This window comes from Mus caroli, chromosome 14 (assembly GCF_900094665.2).
Source record: "Mus caroli chromosome 14, CAROLI_EIJ_v1.1, whole genome shotgun sequence".
In the NCBI taxonomy this organism is placed as follows: Eukaryota; Metazoa; Chordata; class Mammalia; order Rodentia; family Muridae; genus Mus; species Mus caroli.
Genome location: NC_034583.1, coordinates 20,584,848 through 20,609,430, shown reverse-complemented (window position 1 = coordinate 20,609,430; position 24,583 = coordinate 20,584,848). Strand labels below are relative to the sequence as shown.

The 24,583-nt window shown below is 42.0% G+C and overlaps 1 protein-coding gene across 17 annotated transcripts in view; it reads right to left on the bottom strand.

Annotated features, from left to right (window-relative positions):
* The window catches only part of Erc2 (ELKS/RAB6-interacting/CAST family member 2), an 846,765-nt gene that overhangs the window by 194,503 nt on the left and 627,679 nt on the right, over nucleotides 1-24,583 (bottom strand). For 10 of the 17 annotated variants that reach the window (XR_003834790.1, XR_003834792.1, XR_003834793.1 and 7 more), the window contains 2 exons: nucleotides 12,888-13,035; nucleotides 11,250-11,378 (listed from right to left, as the gene is read on the bottom strand). Coding sequence is in view for 4 of the 17 variants with exons in the window: in XM_029468939.1 (XP_029324799.1) it covers nucleotides 11,250-11,378; nucleotides 12,888-13,035 (277 nt within the window). In the remaining 13 variants the exon portion in view is untranslated. The remainder of the gene's footprint in view (nucleotides 1-11,249; nucleotides 11,379-12,887; nucleotides 13,036-24,583) is intronic. The other 7 variants (XR_003834802.1, XR_003834798.1, XR_003834800.1 and 4 more) reach the window with 1 other exon arrangement.

Below are 24,583 nucleotides of genomic sequence, written 5' to 3'. Positions count from 1 at the left end.
TCCTCACTACTCAACTGGAAGTACCATGATGTATCCTCACTACTCAACTGGAAGTACCATGATGTATCCTCACTATTCAACTGGAAGTACCATGAAAGCAACACTGCCCCTGGCCTGGGCACCCTCAAAGTCACAGTCATCTCTCAGGTGTCCTGCGTGTCATGAGTGTGCCTGTGCTAAGACAATCTCAGACCACCAAAGTTCTGAGGAGCTGGGAGTTTGATGGCCCATCCCTGCCTAGAGATAGGCATAGAGCCCCCAAGAGACAGGTAAAGTGCACTGTCCACGTTTCACTGAGTGCTGGGATCAGTATTGGACAAGAACCCCACATCCTGGGTCCACTTCTAGATTCTGAAATTTCCATGTCTGCCAGGACCTTCCTGATGAGGTGCCATCCTGTTTCATTGAAACAAGATTTATTTATATTATTTTAATTATGTGTGTGTATGTATGTATGTGTGTATGTGTCTGTGTGTTTTGGGTATGTGCACATGAATATAAGTGCCCACAGTGGTCAGAGGTATGAGATTCCCCCTGGAGCTGGGGTTTGCAGGCAGTTGTAAGCTACCTGATGTGGATGCTAGGAATTTGAACTCAGGTCTCCAGGAAAAGCAGTCAGTGCTCTTAACCACTGAGTCATCTCTCCAGCCCCTCATTGAAACTTTTAAAAAGGTCAGCCACAGGGCCAAAAAAACCCCCAGGAAGCCTGACAACAGGCACGGCCTGGCTTCATGACCTCTGTCTCCCTGTTACTCCTGGCACACAGAAGGAAGAGTTGATGGTCAGCCAGCAAGCTGTATTTGTAATCTAGGAGTGGTTGCCCAAGAGAAAGGGGAAGTAAGGCAGCCACTAGATGAGCAGTTAATCGGAGCCCTGTATTTTGGCCTTCTGAGGTGTCATTCTTATGAGTTCTCATTGTTTTCTGGGCTCATAGCTTTCCCTCTTATCTGAACTTGTAACCTTTGCACACAGTTCCATTCCCAGACTGTGTCAAGGATCACTAGGATGCAGACTTGGCTGGTTGTATGCAACAGGCATTTCCTAATGACCATATTTGGACAGAGACAAGATAGTAAAGTTTAGGTTGTTGTATGCATTAAAATACATGCACGCGCGCGCGCGCACACACACACACAAAACAAATCTCATTTAACAGTGGTGTTGTAGGGTTGTAGGGTTCTGGCTCCCCCTCCTTGTGAATTCAGTAACTGCACTCTGGGAGTAGATTGAAGAACAGACTCAATCCTCCTGACTAAGTATATTCACTGAGTGCTCCCTCCCTGCACCGTGCTCCACATGAGTGCTCCCACTCCACACAATGCTCTACATGGAACACCCTTTATTTAATATAAAATTTCTTTCAATGTATCTATCTCAGGGCACCTCCACCATGAAGGTCTTCAGATAACAGCACCATTATTTTTTCACCACCATACCAACCATTATTCCACACCTCACATTTCACATTTATATTTTCTCTCTTTTGTCCCCATCACTAGAAGACAAACTCCCTCAGGTTAGAAGTTTTGTTTGTTTTGCTCACTGTAGCATCTTCAGAGTCCAGAGCAGTCCTAGGAACATAGTACACGCTCAATTAATACTTGCTTTCCTACACCCTGTCTGAAAACCTCCCTCTGCTATTGGTTCTCTCAGCTCTCTGAGCACTGGAAGAACCATGGTCCGACCCACAGTGGATAAAATGATGTGTGTTTAGAATACAGCCGATCGGCATTAAGCAGTTGTTGGCCAGTTAAGCCTTAGCAAATGACAGGTGTGTTTGTAGGAGAGAGCTACTTCTCAGTTCTCCAAAATCCTCAATAAACAACACTGGCTAGTAAGTCAATTTGGGAGCAGTAATTTTAAGGAACATAATTTTAAAAGGCTTCCTATTCAAGTGTTCAATTATATAGTATGATTATAAAAGTACAAACTAGAAACAAAGTAAACTCCCCAGTATAGGGGAATGATGAAAGTGGATCTTCTTCTGATGGCTTTCAGGGACTCGGGAAACACACCCAAAATAAATGCAAAAAGAGATAAGAGAGATCTGCATTCTTCAGGGGGTCGAGTACTCACTCAGATGTGCACAGAGCATGGAATGTAGGAAACTATAAATCTTAATGACAGTTACTTCTGAGTGCTGAGGTTAGGAGTAATTTGGAATTTTTTTCTTTACATTTTTTGAAGTATTTTTTTTTGATGAGCACATGCTATTTCTACATCAAAATATTTATTTATATGTTCCCTACCATGGTAAAGTTCAGATAGGAACTTTTGAAACACAATGAAACCATGATTAAATTTTAACATAGTCTCTGAGCAGTAAAAATCATCAAAGATGAATCTGAAAATTGTACATTTGTCTTTCAGCTTATTGTAGAAAAGCAAAACAAAACAACCAACCAACCAAACAACCAAACAAAAACAACTAATAACACACTCTGCATGTTCTTGAGATGGAATCAAGTAAACAGGAAGGGAATTTAGCTCAGCTCTACCTAGAGTTCTCTGTTTGGTGTCTGTCTGTCCATGTCTGTGTGTCTGAAGCCCGGGGAAGTACATACTGATTTGCAGAACAGTTCAGATCCATGGCAGCTTGAGTGTGACTTGAACACAATTATGAAGGGGCGAGGCACAAAGCCAGTGAAAAGGGCTTTTCATCCAGTTTGAAGTTCAGCATCAGGAGGACACAGGGCAGGAAGCTGGTTTTTTTTTTTTTTCCATTCATTTGAAATGATAAGGTGAAGACAGCTTGAAAGGACTTTTAATTATGAGAAGAGGAGCAGGGAGGGGTTCAGGCAGGGAGGGAACTAAGGAGGGAGAGAGAGTGGGGGAAGGGGAAGGACACGGACAGGGAGAGAGATGTCAGAATCAAGAGAAGCCTTTTTATTATTATTAATTATGTCAAACAAAGGAAAAGAAGATGGAAAACCAACTAGAAAGAAGTTTTCCAAGCAATTACCCTGAGATTAAAACCCTACTGGCCATGGGCAGGTAGGCAGGTACCAGAATCTCAGGAAACCCCCAAACTGAAAAGTCCTGATGGGATGCCTTGTGAAGAGGTCTGTGTATCCAGGAAGGGATACACCACCCTCTATAGTCTGCACAGGGAAGCCTCAGGTCCTCGGGGGCCAGCTGGAGCCAGACAGGGGGACTGGGAATGAGTGGGAAGATTCAGTAGGAAACCTTTCTGTGTTTCTCTTCCTCTCCCTTCCTCTTTCCCTGCTTCTAATTCTTTCTTTGCCCCAGCTCCTCTGAAAAGAAGAGCAAGTGAGTGGTGTGGTTTGAGACCTGCTTCTATCTTCCCCATAACTGGCCCTGCACATTTCCACTACTTTGTCTCGGCATCACTAGGGAGATTATTTGCACCTGGTTTTCAAGGGTTCCACAAGGATTAAATGGGGGGATATATTCCAAATGTCCTACTACAGCATTAAGTTAAATGTAAGAATTCTAAGCTATTACTCCAGCCTAAAATGGTCACATGAAAGTTATGATGAAGAGCATGGCCTCTGTAGACACCGGGAAGCAGTGCCACCCTGAGACCCACAAAGTCAGCACAATATGACTGTCAGATTCCTTCTCCTTGAAACACCAGCACCTCAAGAAACCCAGCACCCCAGATGTAGTCTTTTAACCCCTATGAATCGATCTGGTGACTTGGGAACATCTTGGGAAACTTCTCTTAGCTCTGCTCTGCTCTGCTCTGGTGGCTAATGTGCATTTCGATGGGGCGGTCATGAAGAGGTTAAAGTTGAGGGGATTTCAAACATGTCTAATCCAATAAGAGGCTTGGTAAAACATGCGTTATCACTTAAAGAATAAATGTTTAAAAATAGAGCACAGATGTGCAATTTGAATAAGAGAGAGAGAGAAGGAGGAGGAGGAGGAGGGAGGGTAGGAGGAAGGGAGGAAGGGAGGAAGGGAGGAAGGGAGGAAGGGAGGGAAGGAGAAATAGCATGTGAGAGGTCTTGGTGTCTGCAGGAGGACCTGTGTTTGGTCCCCTAAGCCCATACATAGGTACTCAGATCACTGACATGCAGTAGGCAAATGGCTCAGACCCAATCCCCACACACGTGTTATCTTTTCCTCCTCCTATTCTCCTTGTTCATATTTCATTTTTATTTTGTTTGTGAAACATATGGCTAGGGCTCTCCTGGAACTCAGGATCCTTCCGGTGCAACCTCCCACAAGTGTCCAGATTACAGAACTATGCCACCACACCCAGCTCCCTGCTTTTCCTAAAAGCAGGCTAGCACACTGGTGAAGCTGCTCTCTTCAAGTTATTCTACTGAAGAAAGCCAAAAGTAAACACTAAAAGCATATATTTCATTCTATAACTAGTAGGCTAAACCCTTTGTTGTTGTGACAAACACCAGAGAGAAATGGTTTTAAAAGAGGAAAAATTAACTTGCCTAGTGTGTCTCTTGGCTGTACCGTTGTTGGCAAAGGAACAAATAGTGCAGAGTTGCTCCCCACCCCATGCCCAAGATGCAAACAGGACATCACAGAAAAGGTTTGTATTGTATATTTAAGTATTTTAAGTATTTCAACTGACCTATTTTCTTCAAAGAGGTTCTAGCCCTACTTTCCCCCACTACCTCCTAATAAGGCCATTGTATTACAAGAAGGCAGAGCCGTTGTGTTCCAGTCAACTCCTCACCAGTAATGGCAGATAAGAGAGCAAGCTTTCAACACAGGAGACTTTTAAAAGTGGGGTACCCCAAACCAAACACTGACAACTAGAAGTACTTAGTCTAGGAACCTTGAAACATAACAGAGAGCATCTAAGTTACACAGGCATTTGTCACCAAAGTCAGGTGACATCAGACAACTCTGAAATTTCTGCTTCTGCAAATATTCTCTGACCCTGGGTCCTCCTGTCTCTTTCAGGAGCCAATGGCAACTTTGCTGGTGGTAGAAACCATAAGTGCTCAAGGATGAGGTCAATAGCTCCAAATCCAGAGTGCCAACACATGTCACAGGTGTGCCACCCATCCTTAGAGATAGGAGCTAACTGTTTACAATGTGATTTTTCTGATCAGACCTACAGATGGTCAACCAGAGTCTCTTTCATAATCTGGGAAGATGCCCTCCTAAGAAGGAGAGAAAAGCATGATAACAGAGAAAATACTTGGCCCCCAGAGTCCTCTTTGAACATCATTAGGTTCACACTGGTGGGCCAAATGTATTCCCCCAGCGTTGGGGTTGAGGCATCGGCCTAGGGGAAGAAAATTATCCAGGCTAGAGCAGCATACCAGAATCCTGTCCAAATACTGGATATTAACAAAAAAGTTTTTATTTTGTTTTGTTTTGTTTTGTTTTAGTAACACCAGGTTTTACCTCCTTGCAAACAGCCCACCTTTGACCTGAGAAGAAGAGATCTGAGAATATTTTAAAGGCATTCTCTGGAACATACTTCGGACACACATGAGGCATTGAAGTGAAAGCTAGAGATGTGGCTACATCCTATCAGGGGACCAGGAACAACTTAAACCAGTGAGAGTCTGCTGAAACAACTGATGCTTTTTCACTGTGGCAATTCGATCTGGAGTGGGTCTGTGATACATTACAATGCTGGGATCGAATCAAATTTTTCTGGAGCGCATCCAAGCACAACAAGAGGCTATGGGAACCCTACTGCATGGCGCTCCTCTACTGCTGTTCAACTGTGCTTACCTCATCAACTGTAGTGCTCATCTACATACAATGTAAGAGAAATGTAAGTGGACAACAGAGTTCCTTGGTTCAGTGGGAGGGGACAGACCTGGCTAGTTCAATGAGTTGACTCTGGCTTTCCCCTCAACATGCCTCTACTCATGCACATATCCAGTTGTGAATAAGGTCCTGAGTTCAGGAGAATCTCTCCTGGACCCTTTGCAGGGTGGCCTCTGCCATTTACGGCCATATCTGTTTAGTTACTCCTTGAAGACAGTCCTGACTTGCAACCCAGGGGAGGCAGGGAGACTGAGTATTCTGTGATGGCCTGGCATAGCCATCTGAATGTTTTCGGAGACACAGGCACTCTTTGCCAACTCTTGGGGAACCGCAGCAAATGAGTGGACCTGTCTTCTCCTCTAACGCCTTCCTGCTCCCAACTGACCTGTGCATTTCCTGACGGCTCAGAGCGATGCCCAGATCTGGGAGGAAAGGAAAACAAAACCCAAACTCAATCTATCTCTGATCTCAGAAGTATTCTAACTGGTTCTGAGAAATAAGCTGGTTCTAATTTTCACTAAACAATGGTGTCTGGCCCTCATTTAAAAAGGCATTTTCATCAAGGATGTGCCTGTTGGTGCTTCAGCAACAGGGGAACATTTGGGAATAAGGCTTAGGGGGTAAGATTTAGATTTAAGCTTTCTTCAAAAACCCTTTAGCAGCAGGCAGATCCAATGGTTTCAGAATTAATCATTTTGAAGTCAGTCCTTTTATTCAAGGGCAAAAGAAAGGAGGGGGGTTGGGCCTGGATTCAGGACACTGAAGACCAAAAGATAGTAATTTTCGATAATTTTTAGAACTCTCTAGAGGAAAAACAAAACAACCCCCCCAAACAAGAAACAAAACTCATTCCCAATTGAGAGCCACTCCCCAAACTGCACAAATCTGGAAGCCAGATTTTTTTTGTAAGGTGGGGCATAGTATTAGAGGTATGTACTTGTGAAGGAGCCGAAATGGAAAAAAGTTAGGTTGATTCAAATGCCTCCTCTACCATACTATGTCTAATCTTTTATCTTTCTTCTTCTTCTTCTTCTTCTTCTTCTTCTTCTTCTTCTTCTTCTTCTTCTTCTTCTTCTTCTTCTTCTTCTTCTTCTTCTTGTTTTTTAAAACGCAACAAGAACGAGAAGGTTAATCTGCATGGCTCTCTTCTAGAAACAACCCAATGTCAACATTTGAGAAACATCATAAAGATGCTTGCAGTGTCAGGCATAGTTGGAATTTCTGAACTCACTTCATATCACCTCTGGCTTTCCTGACAGCTGTTCGGGAGGAGTTAAGGTATTTCTCGGTAAACTGATTTATGAGACACTCAGGAGTTGCCACAGATGGAATGGAGGGGTCCCTGACTAATGAGAATTCTCTGCTACATCTGGGATCTGAATGACATTTTACTCAAGAACGCCTCAAGACACTGGAAGTAGTTAAAAGCAGAATATGGTAAAGAAATTTGGAAAAGGGCTCAGATTAGCTACCCTAGCCAATCCTTTGGGCATGGGACAAGCATATTCTCCAAAGAGGATGTGATACCATTCCTTCAAAAGGTACTTTGGTGGTCCTCTCATTCATTCACATGCTCAACAAGGGGTTGATAAAAGACTATTATAAGTCTGCAACTGTGCTGACTCTGGAGGTAAAGAGCAAGCAAAAGAAGATCACAAGGTCATCTTCTTTTTTGGAGGTCACAAACTAGGCAAAGTTTCATCCATTACAAGGGCAAAGACATAGACACATGCATAGTATAAAGGGACATATTGGAGGATGTGATGCCCTTGAGAAGGTTCTAGAGGTCTTACTTGCAGTGACATTAAACAAAAGAGCAAGTAAAGGAAGAGGGAAACATGTTGCAGGCAGATGAAACGGCATGTGTGTGCAAGGCAGAGAGAACACTAGTCTCAGTTTGTCTTTATCCTGATGTCAAGCAGAGATCAGCAAAGGTTTCACAAGTGAAGGCTGAAGGGCGGTGAGAACAAAATGAGACATCTTTAGGGAAAATTCTGTTCTGCTCATTGATGCAAAGAATGGCTGGATCACCCACCTGCTATACTTCTGGACCCAGACAACACCACCATAGGGGCACAGCAGTAGGCATAGGGCTGTGGGGAGCCTTCAGCCAAAGGGCCTTGCTCTAGCATCAGCTGAAAATCTCAGGAGATGGGATAGATTGGCATGAGTCCTTACTGTAGCTTTAATGAAAGTGCTAATGCTTCTAAATTCACAAGCCAACCCCCTGGGAACCTTTGGAAGCTGCAACACTGGATGCTGAACTGTATGTGTGGAGGGACCTAGCGCTGCTCTAGGGCTGTGTTAATATGTTCTACTTCCTGATTATTGGCAATTTCTAGCCCAGAACAGGTGTCTCTTAGCAGATCCTACACAGGAGTTCTGCATAGCTCACTTCCCTGCACATAACTTTCTCCATCCTGCTATGCCCCATTGTTGCCCACTACCATCTGATGCGCCACACTTCAGCTCTGGCAGCTTACCTCTTTTTCACTCCCAGAAGCCTATTAGTTTGCCCTCTGCTTTCGGAGTCAAATCCTGTCCAAGGATTTTACACATGCTGACCCTTCCATGTAATGTTCCTGCCTCGAGGCTGCAAGGATTCCTCTCTATTTGCTTTACCTATTCTCGAGTCCCTTTCCTTAGGAAATTCTTCTCTCTTAACCCTAATTTTAATTCTCTGACCCCAGTCTCCCCCAGTCCACTGCTTTCCTGTTCTTCCTTACACTGGTCTGTATGTTATTTTGTTTTTATCCTGTAGTTTCTAATTTTGTTGCTTACTGCCTTTATTCTATGATTAAAATAAAGTTCTAAAAGGAGGGTGTCTTTACTCATTTTAGTTCCTAATCAATATTCCAAAATTGTCTAACACTCTAGACACAGTAAGTACTCCGTATCAAGTACTTGACTCACTTGCCAAGTCAAATACCTATAAGCACCTGCTCTCAGCAAGGAAAACAAGCCTTTCTCTCCCTCATGAGCTGAGGAACTAGAATTGGCTTCCTTGGATGACATCTCTGAAATGCAGGACCAGTGGTTTGTTCAAGGTGAAGAGTACACTGGTTCAGATTGCCTTTACTTTAATCCTTAGGCGAGCTAAAGAAGGCCAACCACACTTCAGTATCAGCCTAGCAAGAGCTATGTCATAACACTCCACCAGCCTTGGAAGTCAGCTCTGCACTGCAGGGATGGATGGTATGATGATGGTTAAGTCATTTGACCTCTTGGAATACTGGTTTAATCAATTTCAAAATAAAAAAGAAGTGTTGCTGCCTTTCTCATCATGGTAGGAAAACAGATGAATCCCTAGCACATATAAGAGAACCTGATGTGAAGAAAAGTAGCTGGATGGCTACTGATGAGGAAAAAAACCATAATAGGGGTGTGTGTGTGTGTGTGCACGCACTTGTGCTTGGACTCAAAGCAAGCACACACACACACACACACACACACACACACACACACACACACACACATTTGGGATTGGACAGGGCAGTGGAGAGACTTTCTGTAGAAGATAAACTAAGTTTGTATAACATGGTTCATACAACACGGTGTGTAAGTTTATATAATACGGTGTATCTCATGAACCAGGAAGCTTTCCTGCCTTCCTTTCTTTTCCATCTTTCTTGCCTCTGAGAGAGCTGTGTTCTCCCCAGCCAGGCAAGAACTGAAAAACAAGAGAGAGCTCAGCTTCATCTTCCCTGGATGCTTTCTATCTCCAAAGGCTGCACACACAAACCAAGCACATTTAATGAGCATTATGGACTGTGACTGGGGTCTAGGGCACTTGACATGTCTGCTTGATGTTCTCCAAATGCTTGAGAGTTAGGGGGAGGGAGCTAGGAAGGCTAGGTGCTGGTGTCTGTCTTCTCTCACCACCACACTTCAAAAGTATGTTCTCAGTGGGCTTTAATTTTCATCTGTGTGCAGGGTGATGGCAGTACAATAAAAGTTAAAGTGCCACTGAGGACTGGTAGTGCTGATAATTATTTGTTGTGGCAGCCGTGGCAACAGCAGGAGGGATAGCTGGAGTATATACATACAGCACTCGTTATGTGCCGGGCGCATGCACAGCACTCTGTATACCTTGCCCTTCAAGTCTTTGAATCGGTTTATTAGCCTGATTGACAAAGGAAGACACTGAGGATCAGGGAGAAGTCTACAACCATCCAGATAGCGAGTCTAGAAAGTGGATGCAAAGGAAGCAGTTCAAGCCAGGATATCTTTGGGGAAATCCCCTTAAGACTGTGTTATCTGAGCATGGTGCTTTTCCTCGCTAAACACCATCTTCTTGTATCTTCCCCTGCTCTAGTTATTGGGTTTTAGTGAGCGAATACATGCAAAGACCTTAGATTCATTCCTAGCCCATGGTGCAAGCTCACAGCTACCAGACATGACTTATGATGTAATCAAACTTGCTAAGCCTAAGAACTCCAGGTTGACATTGTTTTGATATGGGTATTTAAGCAACTACTTCAGGTGCAGAAGGCAGAGGAACTTCACTATTTCTAGAAATACCCCTTTCCCTGTCACCCAGGACTTCTTCCTGTGTGTGGCAGGGTTGGTGTATTGGGGGAAGAGGAGGTAGATATAAGTCTAAGATATATTACCAGCTGTGGGTCTTTGGTCTATATAACTTAACACTCTTGGATCTCCACTTTAAAAAGGGAGAAAATTCTGGCTCATATGTACAGAGCTGCTATTATGATTAGTGGGAAAAAAAATCTCTGAGGGACCCTGAACCCAAAGCCTATACCACAGCAAACACTCAATAAATGGAAGATGGAATGGACTTTACAAGCAAATCATCAATTTTCTTAGAGTCATAGTCATTTTCAATGAAGACAGCTGAATGTGGGGTTTTTATCACTGTTTGGTAGGTGGGATGGGAGGAAGGATTTCAAGGCTAAACATATCATGAGGAGTCTACTCTTCTCCTTGGATTTCTCTTTATCAAAACTCTTCCAACTTTGCCTCAGGCTAGGCGGGAGCCCAAGTCGCACAGCGAGGGTATCCAAGTACCCTATATCTCCAAGCTGAACCTGTCTCAGAATGAAGGCTCTGTACAGTTTCCCTCAGTTTTTACTGGCATCCGAGAATGCATTTTTATGAGGCTGAGAGAGAAAGAACAGCTTGAAAATCTTACTTGACAAAGTAGAGGGTGATATAAAGAAAAAAAAGTGCCTAAGAGATAGGAAAAAAAAAGCCAAAAATCAAAAAACAAACAAAACAAAAAACCAAAAAACCGAGCCCCCGTGATTGGTAGTAATGTTTTGGCCCCTCTCTGGCTTGTCAGCCTGACCAATCTATTTGACCCTGAATGGTGGCCACCACATTTGGAATCACTGGGAAAGATAAAACACACAAAATGATACTGAGCATCATAAAATGATGCTGTCTTCTCTGCTCCCAGACTTCATGGCTGCCAAGTCCTAGAAATCTACACATGAGGTGATAGTCAAGATAAGAGGTAGGTCTTCTGCATGCCCACCCCACAGTGAGGTGTGTTTCCTTAGCAGCTGACTGACCTGAGACCTTTGGCCCATGTATGCATCGTAGCTGGACCCGTGGTACTTGGCCGTAAAATCTGGGCTGTAGCCAGCATCACAAGTGCACGGAATATTTGAGCACGGGGGCTGTTTCCTAGACCTATAGACCTGTGGGAAAAAGCTACAATGGTTAGGTGCAGGAGGGGAGGGTGCTAGGTACTCAGGGAAGGAATCGGGAAAAAGCAAAGGATGCTTATCTTGACTTTCTAAGCCCAAGTGATTGGAAAACCCAGTGTAAAAGATGCACAGCCCCAAACAAAGAGGTCGGATATAAGCAGTTCCTGAGCCTGGGGGCCAGTGATAGCAAGGCATGCCATTCTATGGAATGACCCCAATGTCTGGCAGCAACTGAGACCCTCCCTCTGCAAGGAGAAGGTGCCCAGGCATGGCAGTGGTCTCTCTCTGTCTTTCAGCAAGGCAGACCTATAGGAAATGGTCTCAAGCTCACCACCAAAGAATGTCTATTCCTTTCCGAGGAGGGAGAGCGTTGGTATTGTGCAAGGTCAGGAGGCTTATTGCAAGGTACTGTTTTCAGCATAGTTCATTTTAGCAGGCAAACTGTCAGTCCCAGGACCCCAAACCAATGTAGACACTACATGGTAACCATGTGCCATGGAGCATTGCAGGGCCATAAGTTCTAGCTGAGATGTGGTGGCCACCTTATCACCTTATGAGGCTGCACACCACTGAGCTGAATAGGTTTTATAAAGTAAGGATTTGAATGAATATCTTTGACCACTGCTTTACCAAAGTCCTCATCATACATAAGAGTGATTTCCCCACCCTCTACACATTTTGGGTGGAGAACATAGAAATACGCAAGTTCTCTCTACTGCTGAGCTACACCTCGGTCCTCTCCCAAGGTATGTATGGAGAAGAAACAACATCTGTAGATTTTAGGGATGGTTTTCCAGTATAACCTCAGATACGATTTCTACCTAAGCTGCTTCCAGAAACCCCTCCACAAAGCAAAGAGCTTTCTGTAAAAGTTAAAACGCCTTCCATTTCTCTAAGACAAGCAACATGGCCTAGAGAGAAGGAAATAAAGAATAATGGGGGTCAAACAGGTGATTATAAATTATAATGAATCATGGCAGACAGGACTCCAAGCCTAGTCTAGTGGGACCACAGTTGGGAGATGCCCCCTCCCTGAAAGATGCTAGAGGAGACAGCCGAAGAACAAAAGCTGGAAAAGGAGAGAGAGAGAAGGGAACGTCTGGAAATAGATGAAGGGAGTTCTTTACAGAGCCCAGAAAGTGAGCAAGATCGAAGGGAAAGATTGTCCCCAGAGTTCAATTAGGTGTTTCTAGGATTTAATTAGAAACGCAAGACTACTGAAAGGAAGAGAGCCGAGAGCTATTTCTGCGAAGATGACGCTAATATAAAAGAAAGGAAAGCGGTGCCAGTCACAGGCCACACAAGCCCAGCCGCATGCACATCAACACAGAGAAGCAGGAACATGGTATTTCAGCAACAGCGCAGGCTGTTTGGCTCCTACCTGGTTGTAGCTGCATGAGCCTGCAGAATGGACATGAGACAATGAAGAATGGCAAACCCCAGGGAAAGCACCGAGGCCCCAGACCCAGCAAGACACACCTGGCGTGCAGGACGCCCCACCTGCTGCTTTAACTGATGCACCAGTCGGTCCTTCTCCCGCTTCAGAGCCATGACTTCCTCCTGGGTCTTTTTCTTTTTGGAGGCAGATAACTCCAGCAAGGCAATGTTTGCGTCCTTTTCACTGATGGCCGCAAGTAGTGCTTCCTGTCTGGTAAGACAAAGATGATTGTGATACCATTTTGCAAAATGAAACAAAACCAAAAACACATCCTCAGATAATTGATATTTGTAATTTACTTGAGCCACATCATTATTATCTTTGTGGAAAGGACCTATAAACAGTATACTTTGCTCTCGGACAAGGCAGCTGGGTCAGACTCACTAAGACTGACTCATTGTGCCATCTGAGAGAGGGTTCCTTCAAAGGCTTCATAAATACAGCTTCAAGTTGGAAATGGGAGGGGATCAAGATAAATATCTATCCATCCATCAACCTGTTTATCATCTGCCAATCAAGGCTCTAGGTATCCAGGGCACCCCAACAAAACTAGGCAGTAAATTCATTATCATGTGAGATTTTACATATGACATTATTCTCCCCATCTCAGGTCGAGATCATTACAAGACTCTCCTCATTTTCAATTTATTGAGTGAATGTGACCGTTGTTTTCATTTCATAGGCATTGCATGTGACACACAGCTCCTCAGCCTCCAGATTTCAGTCCAAATGTGTCTTCTGCAGAGAAGTTTCTCCAGTTATCATCTCTCACAGTGATGTCCCACCTGCAGCCCTGATCCCCATTTGGATTCTGTCACATCATACTGATTTTCCCCTGGTACCCTTTGCCACTCGACAGGAGAATATATATTTATTACTTGTGATACCCTCTCAAACTTAAAGCCTCATTTATCCTTTGGCAGTTCCAGCTTCTAGAAGGAGCTGTGGGGAATTAGAAACATTAGTTCTACAATAGATGTGTTCATTTTTAAAAATTTTATAAGCTTTGAAAACATAATTCACCTTCTTCTTCAAAATAAGAAATCTAGAGCCAGCAAGATGGCTTAACAGGTAAAGGTACTTGGGCCACAAGCCTGAAAACCTGAGTCCAGTGTTCTGGAACCCAGCTCCACAAAGTTGTCCTCTACCTTCCATGTATGTTCTGTGCCACATGCTGCCCCCGACACCACCATGCATCCAAGGATGCGCATTAATGCATGTGCACATGTGCACACACAGAGAGAAATAATAAATAATATGACATAGTAAACATTCCCCTCTGGATTTACTTATGACCTCTGATTATTTGGAAGTCTTGAGTTGTTTTCTCCCATTTTTAGAGTCTATTTTCAGGAATGTACTTGTTACAAATTGCAGCCTGGGATAATCTGGGGCAATTTTTGACAAGCAAAGGACTTTCTTGGGTGTGTTTACGGATTCCTTCTCTGTCTCTACCACCTGGGCCAGTTTATGTTTACTCTAGATGATTCATAAGGCCTCATAGCTTCAGGGGAGCCTCAATAGTGGGAATTGTGCATGTATATAAGTCTCAAGACTTTAAAACTCGGTCATGCACTTGGGCTGCATTTTCTTATCCCAACCCTCAGAATTGACTTCTTCTCAATGTTTGAACAAGGTAGCTGCTATTCTCCCAACCAAATTTTCATGACATGGATATGTAAGATCTTTATGGCCTCTACTAACGCCTGGCAGTGGGAGCTTCTGCCAGAGGCTCAGGCTGATATCTGTAAGAGTAGAACATACCAGGGAATGCTTCCCCTTTTCAAATAAAAATTGGTAGAGCTCACACTAGAAGCTTCACTGGGATGGCAGAGTATCCTGAGAGGGCAGAGCTCTTGTCACTCTGCTATTGCATGCTTCTCTAAGATACTGGGCTGGAGGGGTTGTGTGGACTCGAACCAAGGGAGAGCCCCTGTGCTCAGGTTTATATCCAACTCTTATCACTCATGGACTCTTTACAAATACATTTTTAAAAAAAATGATGACTGAGAACTGCAAATATTTTTATTTTAAGTTTTTGAATGAACCAAATTTCTATATATGTGGAGGGAAACAGAAATATGTTATTTAAATCTCCCATTCTCTTCCAACATTAGTCATTTTCTCTGACGTGCCTAGACACACCATGCAGGTCAAAATATTTTACTCTCTCTTCCTAAGTAGACATCAAAAATAAATTTTTTTCATTGTGTTAACTTAAGAGATCAAATTTAGGAAAGCTTGTGGTAAATTGAGCTCTCTCCTTACGAATATCTCTTTACAGCTATATGAAACCATTTAAAATGCTGATAAAAGTCTTAGAGACCTGTGAAAACATTTAAGTTTGCTGGGAAACTGTCCATCAGGAATCTTGTATTTCTGCACATTTTAGAAGCAACAGTATTGTCTTCTTTTTTGATAAATCTTTCCAGGCAAGTTGTATAGCAATGAGCCTTGAAGGACATAGGTGGTCTCTCTCTGGGTCAAAAGGAAAGTGTGCTTGCTATGGCATAACGTAGTGATGAGCAATGGTCCAGCATGCCATTGCCTATTACAAAGCATCCAAGTACCCTAAGACTGGCGTTGTTCTGTAATACAAACATCTTTGTGAAGGTTGTCATCTGGTCTCTGTAGGAGCAGTTGCAAGGGGGAATCGATGCAAACATGCTAATGCTGATCTCTGTGTTATCACCAATCACATCATTTTTCTCTGGCACAGGAGTCTCATCTCATCTCTTGCACTCATGACTGATGTGGGACAACATGCTACATGCCAAGAGAGGTGGTCTCAAATTCTCCACTGTTCTAGAGATGGAAGTGAATATCCAACAGGATCCTGGACAGAGAACGTGGCAGACATGGACTCACCTTTACTGGTTTTCTGTTTTTCCTTGCTATGTGGTTCCTTCCTTCCATAAGACACCATCAGAATAAATGTTACAGACCATAAGTAAATCCGTGAACTCACCAAGAAACAGCAGGTACCAGCTTCCAACGCTTTGTAGATTTAACGTTTTCAGCAAAGATATTTATGTTCTGTCTATCACTCTCAGCCTTGATGTTTGGCTAGGGGCACACAGTTTTCACATGTGCAAGTCTGGGACAATCTAAGTTGACTCCCACTTAAAAAATGTCAAGAATCTCCTAACAAGACTGTCTGAGTCTACTTCTGCCCCCTTGGCCGATTTTCCTCTTCCAAAGTTTGATGTTACCCAGCTTTAATAAAGGTGCTTACATGTTACCATAACCCAAAGACTGAGCATTCAAAACTCTTCATGAATCTATAATTCATGGTGTTCAAGGTTTTAATACCTCTCCTTTTATAATACTATTAAAAGTAATAATAATAATATCATGAATTATTATTATTATTACATTATTATTACTATTATTTCACCATCATCATCATCATTATTATTATTGCCAGGAGTTGAACCAAAGTGCTGTATATGCCGGGTAAGCACTCTACCACTGAGCTACAAACATAGTCCCAATAAATTAATCTTTAATTCTTACATTAGTTTTAAAGAAAAATACAAATTAGTTTCTGATTCTTTATAGATGTTATCACCAAATATATTTCATAAAATGACTTTTATAAAAAAAACTTTCAAGGCCATTCACCAACATTAATATTCATAAAAATAACCCACTTGGTTCTTTACTTTATTTTGGTTGACCAATATATCTTATATGTTTGTACTATACAATTATAAAACTCTCAGTAAAATTCATTTAATGAAGATCATATGTATTTTGAAGCCCTCACTTAAATGCTGGCCAGACTTATGATTCCACTTAAAATATATTGAGATTTACAGTAAATAATGGTGATCATTACATTACAGGAGCAGTTATCAGAAGAAAACAAAAATATATAAAGATGCAAAAGTAGAGCCCATCACTCATCAGGGTATCTGGATCGGTTCTGACTGTCTCTGGCTGCATTTGTATATAACTAGGTATGAGAGGCACAGGCTTGAGTTGGCAGAATCAGAGCATTGCAGTTTACACAACCAGTTACAAAATGACTGAAGAAGGGGAACTCAAACACTTGTTCTACCATCTCCAGTATTTTAAATCACGATGAGCTAACATCTGTACAGTTATGTGTTTTCACTATCTTTGCTTTACAAGTATCCTTTTTTTTTATAGTGATACTAAACATAATTTAGAAAAGATGAGCTTCATTTTGCCAGCTCCATCTATGCTTAGATAGATGGAGCATCTATGCTTAGAGCATAGATGCTCCATCTATGCTTTTACAGTTCTGGGGCATCCTTGCCAACCCACTGCCACAGAGCACCCACTCTCAAGTGCTTCAGTGAAACACGTGAAGCTCTGATGGAGAGAACAGATTGGGAGGCTTCAGTTAACAATCTCTGCTTTTCTCACCATGTGCAGAAGTTTGCTTCAGTCACTTGAAAAGTTAAAAATATTTGCAGTTCTGAACAACCATTCTAAGAAGTCCAATTTAGAAGACACTTGACAACAAACATAGAGGAAATTTCTTAATTTTCTAATAAATACTTTGCATCCTGAATCCAAGACCTGACTTAACTCTTTCTTAGACACTGATTCTGTCCCATCAACCAGAAATGCTGCTGGATCTTTAAATCCCTCCCAGACCTCAATCCAACCTTTTTTTCTTTTTTTCTTTTTGCTCACAGACAATACATCCTTAGTCATTTAGTAGGGCTAAGTATATACTGGAAGCTTGCATTATTATCTGTAGACCAGTGCTATACTTTAGTTTAGAGTTACTGGGATAATCTGTCTGTGCACCAAAATATAGCTTAAAATATGAAAAGGAAGCCCAAATATGCTAGCAAAGAAGATAAGATAATGCAAAGAGAAATAAATCTATGGAGTCTGCTGTGTGCCAAGCTAAGAAAGTGGAGTATAGACAGCATTTTATCAAAGTGCAGCCTAAACAAACGTCAAAGAGAATAACTTCTTTAACAAATATGGGCAACAATGGAGCGGAGATAGGAGGAGTCCTGTGCCCCTAGTGCATTTAGGAGGGGTTAACAATGGATAAAAATATTCACAGGAACACACTTAATAACCCTAAACTGTCATTCACTTTGTAGGAGGTAGTCAAGACACAGCTAATAAAACACTGGAAAAAAAATGATTTTAGCCACCCTGAAAACCAGCCTCCAGAGACCTGCACAGAAGAGGGCTGGAGGCTACCTTGTACCAGGGTAAATGTCTCCTTTTGTGTGTCGCCCACACAAACCCTTACTGGGAGTGCGTCAGGATTGGCTGAAGGTGACTCACAGCTATGACACGTATTACCATCAGTATAAAAGGGCACATTGTAAACATTTTCCGTTTACTCCCTGCCACTCTCATTCTGCTAAGGATGATTTGAGCTTGGGAAGGGATCTAAAATTAATTTTAAGAGTTACACGTGAAGTAAGCCAATTAAAGACTGTTATAAATCGGACTAGAGCAGACGCATGAACACATTTTTTTTTTTCCTCGCGGGCTCTTGTTTTAGTTAGCTGACCCATCTTTAGGAACACATTCAATTACAAAAGCAGATGCTTGAAAAAAAGTGCATTCCACTTAGAAACGTTTAGATAATGACATATGAGGGTGGACCTACATTATGTATGGTGTTCAGCCCCAGGCAGTTATGCTCCAATCAGACTGTGGGAAAAAAAAATTCGCTCAATCAACTTTTCCCAGTTAATTGTTGTTTTCTTTCCCTTGTGACCCTGAATCTTCAACCGTAAGTTCAGTAGGAGGTGACTTAAGACAGACGGTGACGAAAGATCTTGTTCAAAACAGCTTCTCTCTCACCCCTCGGTGAGTGCTCTGAGCAGCTCTGGAGAGGGGTGCTCACTTGCCTCTGTTTTAAAGATAGCTTTTCAGACAGCAACTGGAGATAGAAGTGGTCTTTCATGTTAATTAATACTTGCCCTGACTACTCAGACAATGATATGGAAAAGCATAAGAGCTTGTACAAAAACCTGAAGTAGCTCACTCCAAGTATGATCTACAAGGTGAGACATATTTGAGTTTCATCAAGAACAAAGAATAGAGACAATTCATAAAGGCCAGGATCTGTCAGGCAGGATTCTATAATGCACTTTTCTCTGTCATTCATCTAAACGTGACCTCAAAAAATAGTGTATTCCAATTACCAAGGAACTCATTCTTTGAAACTTCATAGCATCTGATGGGAATTTCCTATAACAGAGGCCACAGTGTCTTGTGGAAGTTCTTTACTCTATGCAGTGGCTTCCACCTGAATTCTAGTTTACCATGTGACCCATGGAAGCAGCTGGTCTACCTTGTTGGTTGCTTCAAGTGCAAATGTGCTGCAAGCTAGCTCTCACACAGGGGCACCTGTGGCACTGCACTAAGATGGCAAAGGCCAGCATGCTTAGTGTTAAACGTCAAAGGAATGTTGTGAATCTGAGGTTTAAAGATTTCCCTACCTGAACAAGGTTCAAGGCCAGAAAAAGTGCTAGCTCCACCCCAAATCATCCAGACAATTTCTATCCCTTTGATAAGTTAAAAAAGAGGCAATGAAGAAGGGTAGGAGGGACTGTTGTCTATTTGTTTAAGTCTTGGCAGTGGAGTATGACAGATTACTGTATGCTAGATCGAAAAGCAAGTAACTGAGGCAGGGAAGAGCAGGGGAAGGCAGGGGAAGGCAGGGGAGGGCAGGGGAGGGTAGGGAAGAGCTGGGTAGGGCTTCTTTTAAGTACCTTATTTTTTAAAAAGAAGCTTACGTTTGGAATGAAATATCACTGGGATCTTTTAGAAAAGCTACAGATTCTTAGTGCTTGAGCTTTGGAGTCAAACATTCCTGGATTTGCATGTAAGCAATGCTTACTGTTTTTATAACTGGGCAATCATTGGATGTCTCTAAACTTTGACTTGGTTATAAATGAACCAAGCAGAATAACTATAAAAATTAATGTGAAATATATGACATAAAAATAAAAACTAAATGTGATAATGCATTCCAAGGCTTCTGTTTAGTTTCTGACGTTACCACGTGATAGATGCTAGCAACTGCTGTTACAGAACTTGGACACCACCAAGTGTAAAGATCTGAAAGTTTTGCATGACCATATACCAGGCCCCTCTTTGTATTAAATATATCTAAACATATAATGAGTCTCTTCCTTTCAAGACAGTGTTTCAAAGAAACCTCTAAAATTGGTTTCTGTTAAGCAGAACATTTGACTTTCATGAGCTGACATCTGTTTCGCAAACAAACGTAAAGGAGAAAACAGATTTGGAGTGTGGAAAGGGCTCTGTGGACCACAGAGGAGTTGCATCCCAGAAAGCCAGACCTGACTTGGTTAATAACTGTTCAATATCACTCCAGCCAAAAGGCCACACAGAAGTAGGCAGGGTGTGATTTTTATTCAGCATGAGGAACTGGAAAATGAAAATGTGTTCTGAAAGGTGACCCTTTAAAACTCAAAGTCAATTACACAGTCTAACCAATTTCAAACAACGCCAAAGCAACAACAAAATTCTTCCATTAAAAAAAAAATCTTTACCTTAAGTTGGTAAGCATGGGAGGCAGGATGAAGGGAATGGATTTTGCTTGGCTACCACATGTGTACTGTCAGATAACAATGCTTGATCGTTTCTGACATTTGTCTTCTGTGAGGAGAAGGATGCTCTGTTAGACTTACCTCCACTAACATTGCTGCTCTATGTGAAATATAACACCAACACCCCTGGGGGATTGCTGATGGCCTAGTAAGACATCTTATGTATCTGCACTTTCCTGTGGGCAAAGCTTTGCTTAATGTCTACCTTAAAGAAATATATTCTCTATCATGATCAATTACTGCCAAGTGATTTGTCCAACAGATTGACTGGTTGGTTGGTAGTTGGCAATTGTCAGAAAATAAGTCACTTGACTTCAAGGCTTAGTCTATGAGGCACTTGCTCATTTGTTCCTTTTCTTGGTAAGTAGGTTTGTATGTGGATACATTTGTGTATGCAAAAAATTGTCTAAGGAAGATGGACTTTAATTTCCTTAGGCTATACTTTCAGAATGATTCATTTGTTTGTTTTTACAGGAAGCATCAAAATGGACTCCTGTATCTCCATTTTTAAAAGTCAGATCTACTTTTCTTTCTAATGTGTATGCATATATGTTTGTGTATGTATACAGTGTGTGTGTGTGTGTGTGTGTGTGTGTGTGTGTGTGTGTGTGTATTATGGTGGAAGACAAGGCAGAAGGGCAGAGTGTGGGATTCCCTGGAGCTCGAGTTACAAGCAGTTGTATTATAAGCTACTAGATGTGGGTGCTAGAAGCTGCACTATGGTCCCCTGTAGTAAGTACTCTTAATCAATGAGCATGTCTCCAGCCCTAATAATCCTCTTCTTAATGTATTTTTGTATTAAGTAAAACCTCTTTTGTTTATGTTACATGGATTCCACTATTATCATAAGTAACTTTTAATGAAAAAGCAAAATCGATTGTCACTCTACAGCTGTAAAAAGGGAACACGCAGGGAAAGGGAGCAAGCAGTACACTGTAGGATTCTGTTATTACAATGTCAGAGGCTAACAGAATTAAGGTCCTATGGGGATGATCTTTGTAGATAAAATGATATAAACTTTGGTTTCTTGTAAGCATTTTATTTAACATGCTTTGGTCCGTGAGAGGAAAAAAAGGCAAATGTAAAAGGTGAGGGAAACAATGCCACATCTGTGTGCTATGAGTGAAGGTGGTGGACAGGCAAAAGTCAGGGTGCAAGGAGGAATAAGAAGATGCAATAACTACTAGAAAAGAGGCTGGAAGGTATACCTATCAACTGAAAGCTGTGCTCTTTCTCTGTGTGTGCTATGGATTGGCTCAGAATTTAGAATAATCTAGAAAATCTTTTTCTTGGGAAAGTCGATGCTTTTAAGGCTTCCTTCTTAAAGATGTAATTGCTCATGTGGTGTCTAGGCTACTTTGAGAGGTCTAGATTTTAGGTCTGCCATCTCGTGGCCATTGCAATAAATACTGACGTTTATTGTCATCCTAGCTCCACCCAAGTAGCTTCAAGTCTAAAACTTCTATTCATTAAAAATTATCAAAAGACTTCATTTTTAAAAGAAAAGGACATTGCCAGAGAAGTGATTCACTCTGAATTCTAATTCAAATGTTTCTTTCAACATTTTTTCCTCTTGATGAAAATATAGATTCAAAAGTTTATTTACCAATTACCAATGTATCGATATCAGATTAGGTCTGATGTGGTATCAGTCAAAGCTAGTGGACTTCAGTTGACTGGTTCTTATATGCTTTTGTTGATTTGATTTTAGAAGGAGGTCACTTAGTGGACACAGTGTTGGTTCAGCATTTATATACTTGCCATGGAGTTGTTAAAAGAACATTGATAATAAAACAGATTATAAGTCTTATAAATGAATACCAAGAGATGAGGCTTTTCTGAAAATTATTTATAAGCCAAATGACTGAGATCACACACACACACACACACACACACACACACACACACACACACTTGAACCTTATGAGTAAATGAAACAAGACTGTATGTATAATGGTTCTGACCCAAACTGAAGAAAAGTGCCAAGATGTTACCCTGAAGACACAAGGAGCCCATCTGATGCAGGTTCACTACCATTTGTTGTGTGTGTTAACAGGAGAGAAAAATAAAGTACACAACAGTTTCCTGGGGGGATTTTGCCAAGACTTTTGTGGCCTTAATCTATACGGTTAAGGGGGAGCTTTCCAATGGCCGGAAATGAATCTCAGAGCCCAAGCTCCAGGGGCAGGAATTGTGCTTCTGGCCATGTAAACCTTAAGCTTTGAGATGCCAACCATCTGATAAAGAGACATTAGTAACAAATAGCTGCAAAAATCAGCCAACAAACTTAGGGTTGGGGCAGGAAAGTTTGCTAGTTACCTGAAATCTCTAGATTTATGACTGTGCTCTATGGGATATTACTAGAGAGTTCCATGTCAACGGACAAACGAATCCCAAACCAGAAAACCATCACAGAATGAGTCTGCCAAACTACCTGAATATTCCACATCTGGAAAGAATCGTGAGGGAACCAGCCCAAAGCACAATGGTATAGAAACCAGTCTCACTTGGGTTTGCAGTACGGGTGGCCCTGTGGCTCATGGAAGTCAAATTTCCATTCTAGGAGGAGTGATCACTATAGGAGGGAACATTTCTGACACAAAGTTATAAAGCCCAACCTGAACTGAACACGCTCTGCTCGGGTGGCTGTTTTCTTACCATAGATATGAGCAACACTAACCAGATGAATGAGCAGAGTCTGCGTCTTTGATTCTTTCAATTCATTCAGCATATATTCACCATGGGCTTCTGTGTACCAGGTACTGAGGATAAATGGACAAACAGGATAGATACTATACCTGCTTCAATGGAATGTCTGATATTGCTGACCTCAGAGACCCTCCACACAGATCTGAGAGGACCATGATGGTACAAAATGCCAAGAAATGGCCAGTATTATGAAAAAAACAAAAGCAAGATCTTATGGAAGATCAGCTACTTGGACATCCTACTTATCGATCTACTGGCTGGGCATAAGAACCCACATGACATTCCACTTGCAGGCGCCATATGCTAGAATGTACCACAGCAAAGTTCCCTTAAGCCCTATCATCCGTATTCTGAATATCTAGCACAAAGCCCTGTCTTCCTGGGATTCACTATGTAGACTAGACTGGCCTCAAACTCACAAAGGTCTACCTATCTCTGATTCCCAAGTACTGGGATAGAAGGCCACCATGCCTGGCCAGGAAGTTCACTTTTTTATGGGTGAGAAATTGATGAATATTGACAATTTCTTGTTTCAATCTGAAACCTTCTAAAATAAAAGGCTTTTTTTTTTGTTTTAGAGCTTTATTATAGAAATGCAGGGGAAAGAGAGAAGGTATAAAGGAGGAAGAAAGAGAGAGAGAGAGAGAGAGAGAGAGAATGAGAGAGAGAGAAGAGAGGAAAGAAGACAAAGAGAATAAAATAAAAGTTTTATTGGCCTCTCTCTCTCTCTCTCTCTCTCTCTCTCTCTCTCTCTCTCTCTCATCTATCTTTGGTTTTTGGGAGACCAGAGTTTCTTCATGCAGCTCTGGCTGTCTTAGAACTCACTCTATAGACCAGGCTGGCCTTGAACTTAGCGATCCACCTGCCTCTGCCTCACTAGTGCTGGGATTAAAGGCACCACCAGTGTGTTTTTGTTTTGCTATTTATAACATTTGCCAACAGATAATATTTTCTATCCTTGAAGATTTAAAAGGCTGAGGTAATTTACTCTCCATCCCTATGGGCAATTAACCCAGTGTTCAGCAGAGCCTGTACACAAATTGGAGGAGTGGGGAGGGGACTAGAAACCCACAGAAGTGATAGAACTCAACTCATTACAGAAGGCTCTAGACCTGGAAAACCACTTAGTAAGATAACATCCCAGTGACCAGACTCCAGCCTGACACTGATTCCCATTCCCTGTGATACTGATCTGTTGAATGGTTGCCTTGAGACCAAATCATTCATCTCCCTGGACAGCCTTGAGGCTGGCCCACTCACAAGCAGTACTTCTCTGTAGGTCTGAAATTCAAGTCACAAGACATAAGACAGACATCAAAGAAGAAGCAGACTGCACAACTTTAAGTGGTCTTTCCAGAGTTCCACTGAAGAAAGGATCAATAAGAATGTGTTCTTAAAGGCAAACTGTATCCTACTGGTGATGTCACCAAAGCACAATCAAATACTGCCAACCAATATCC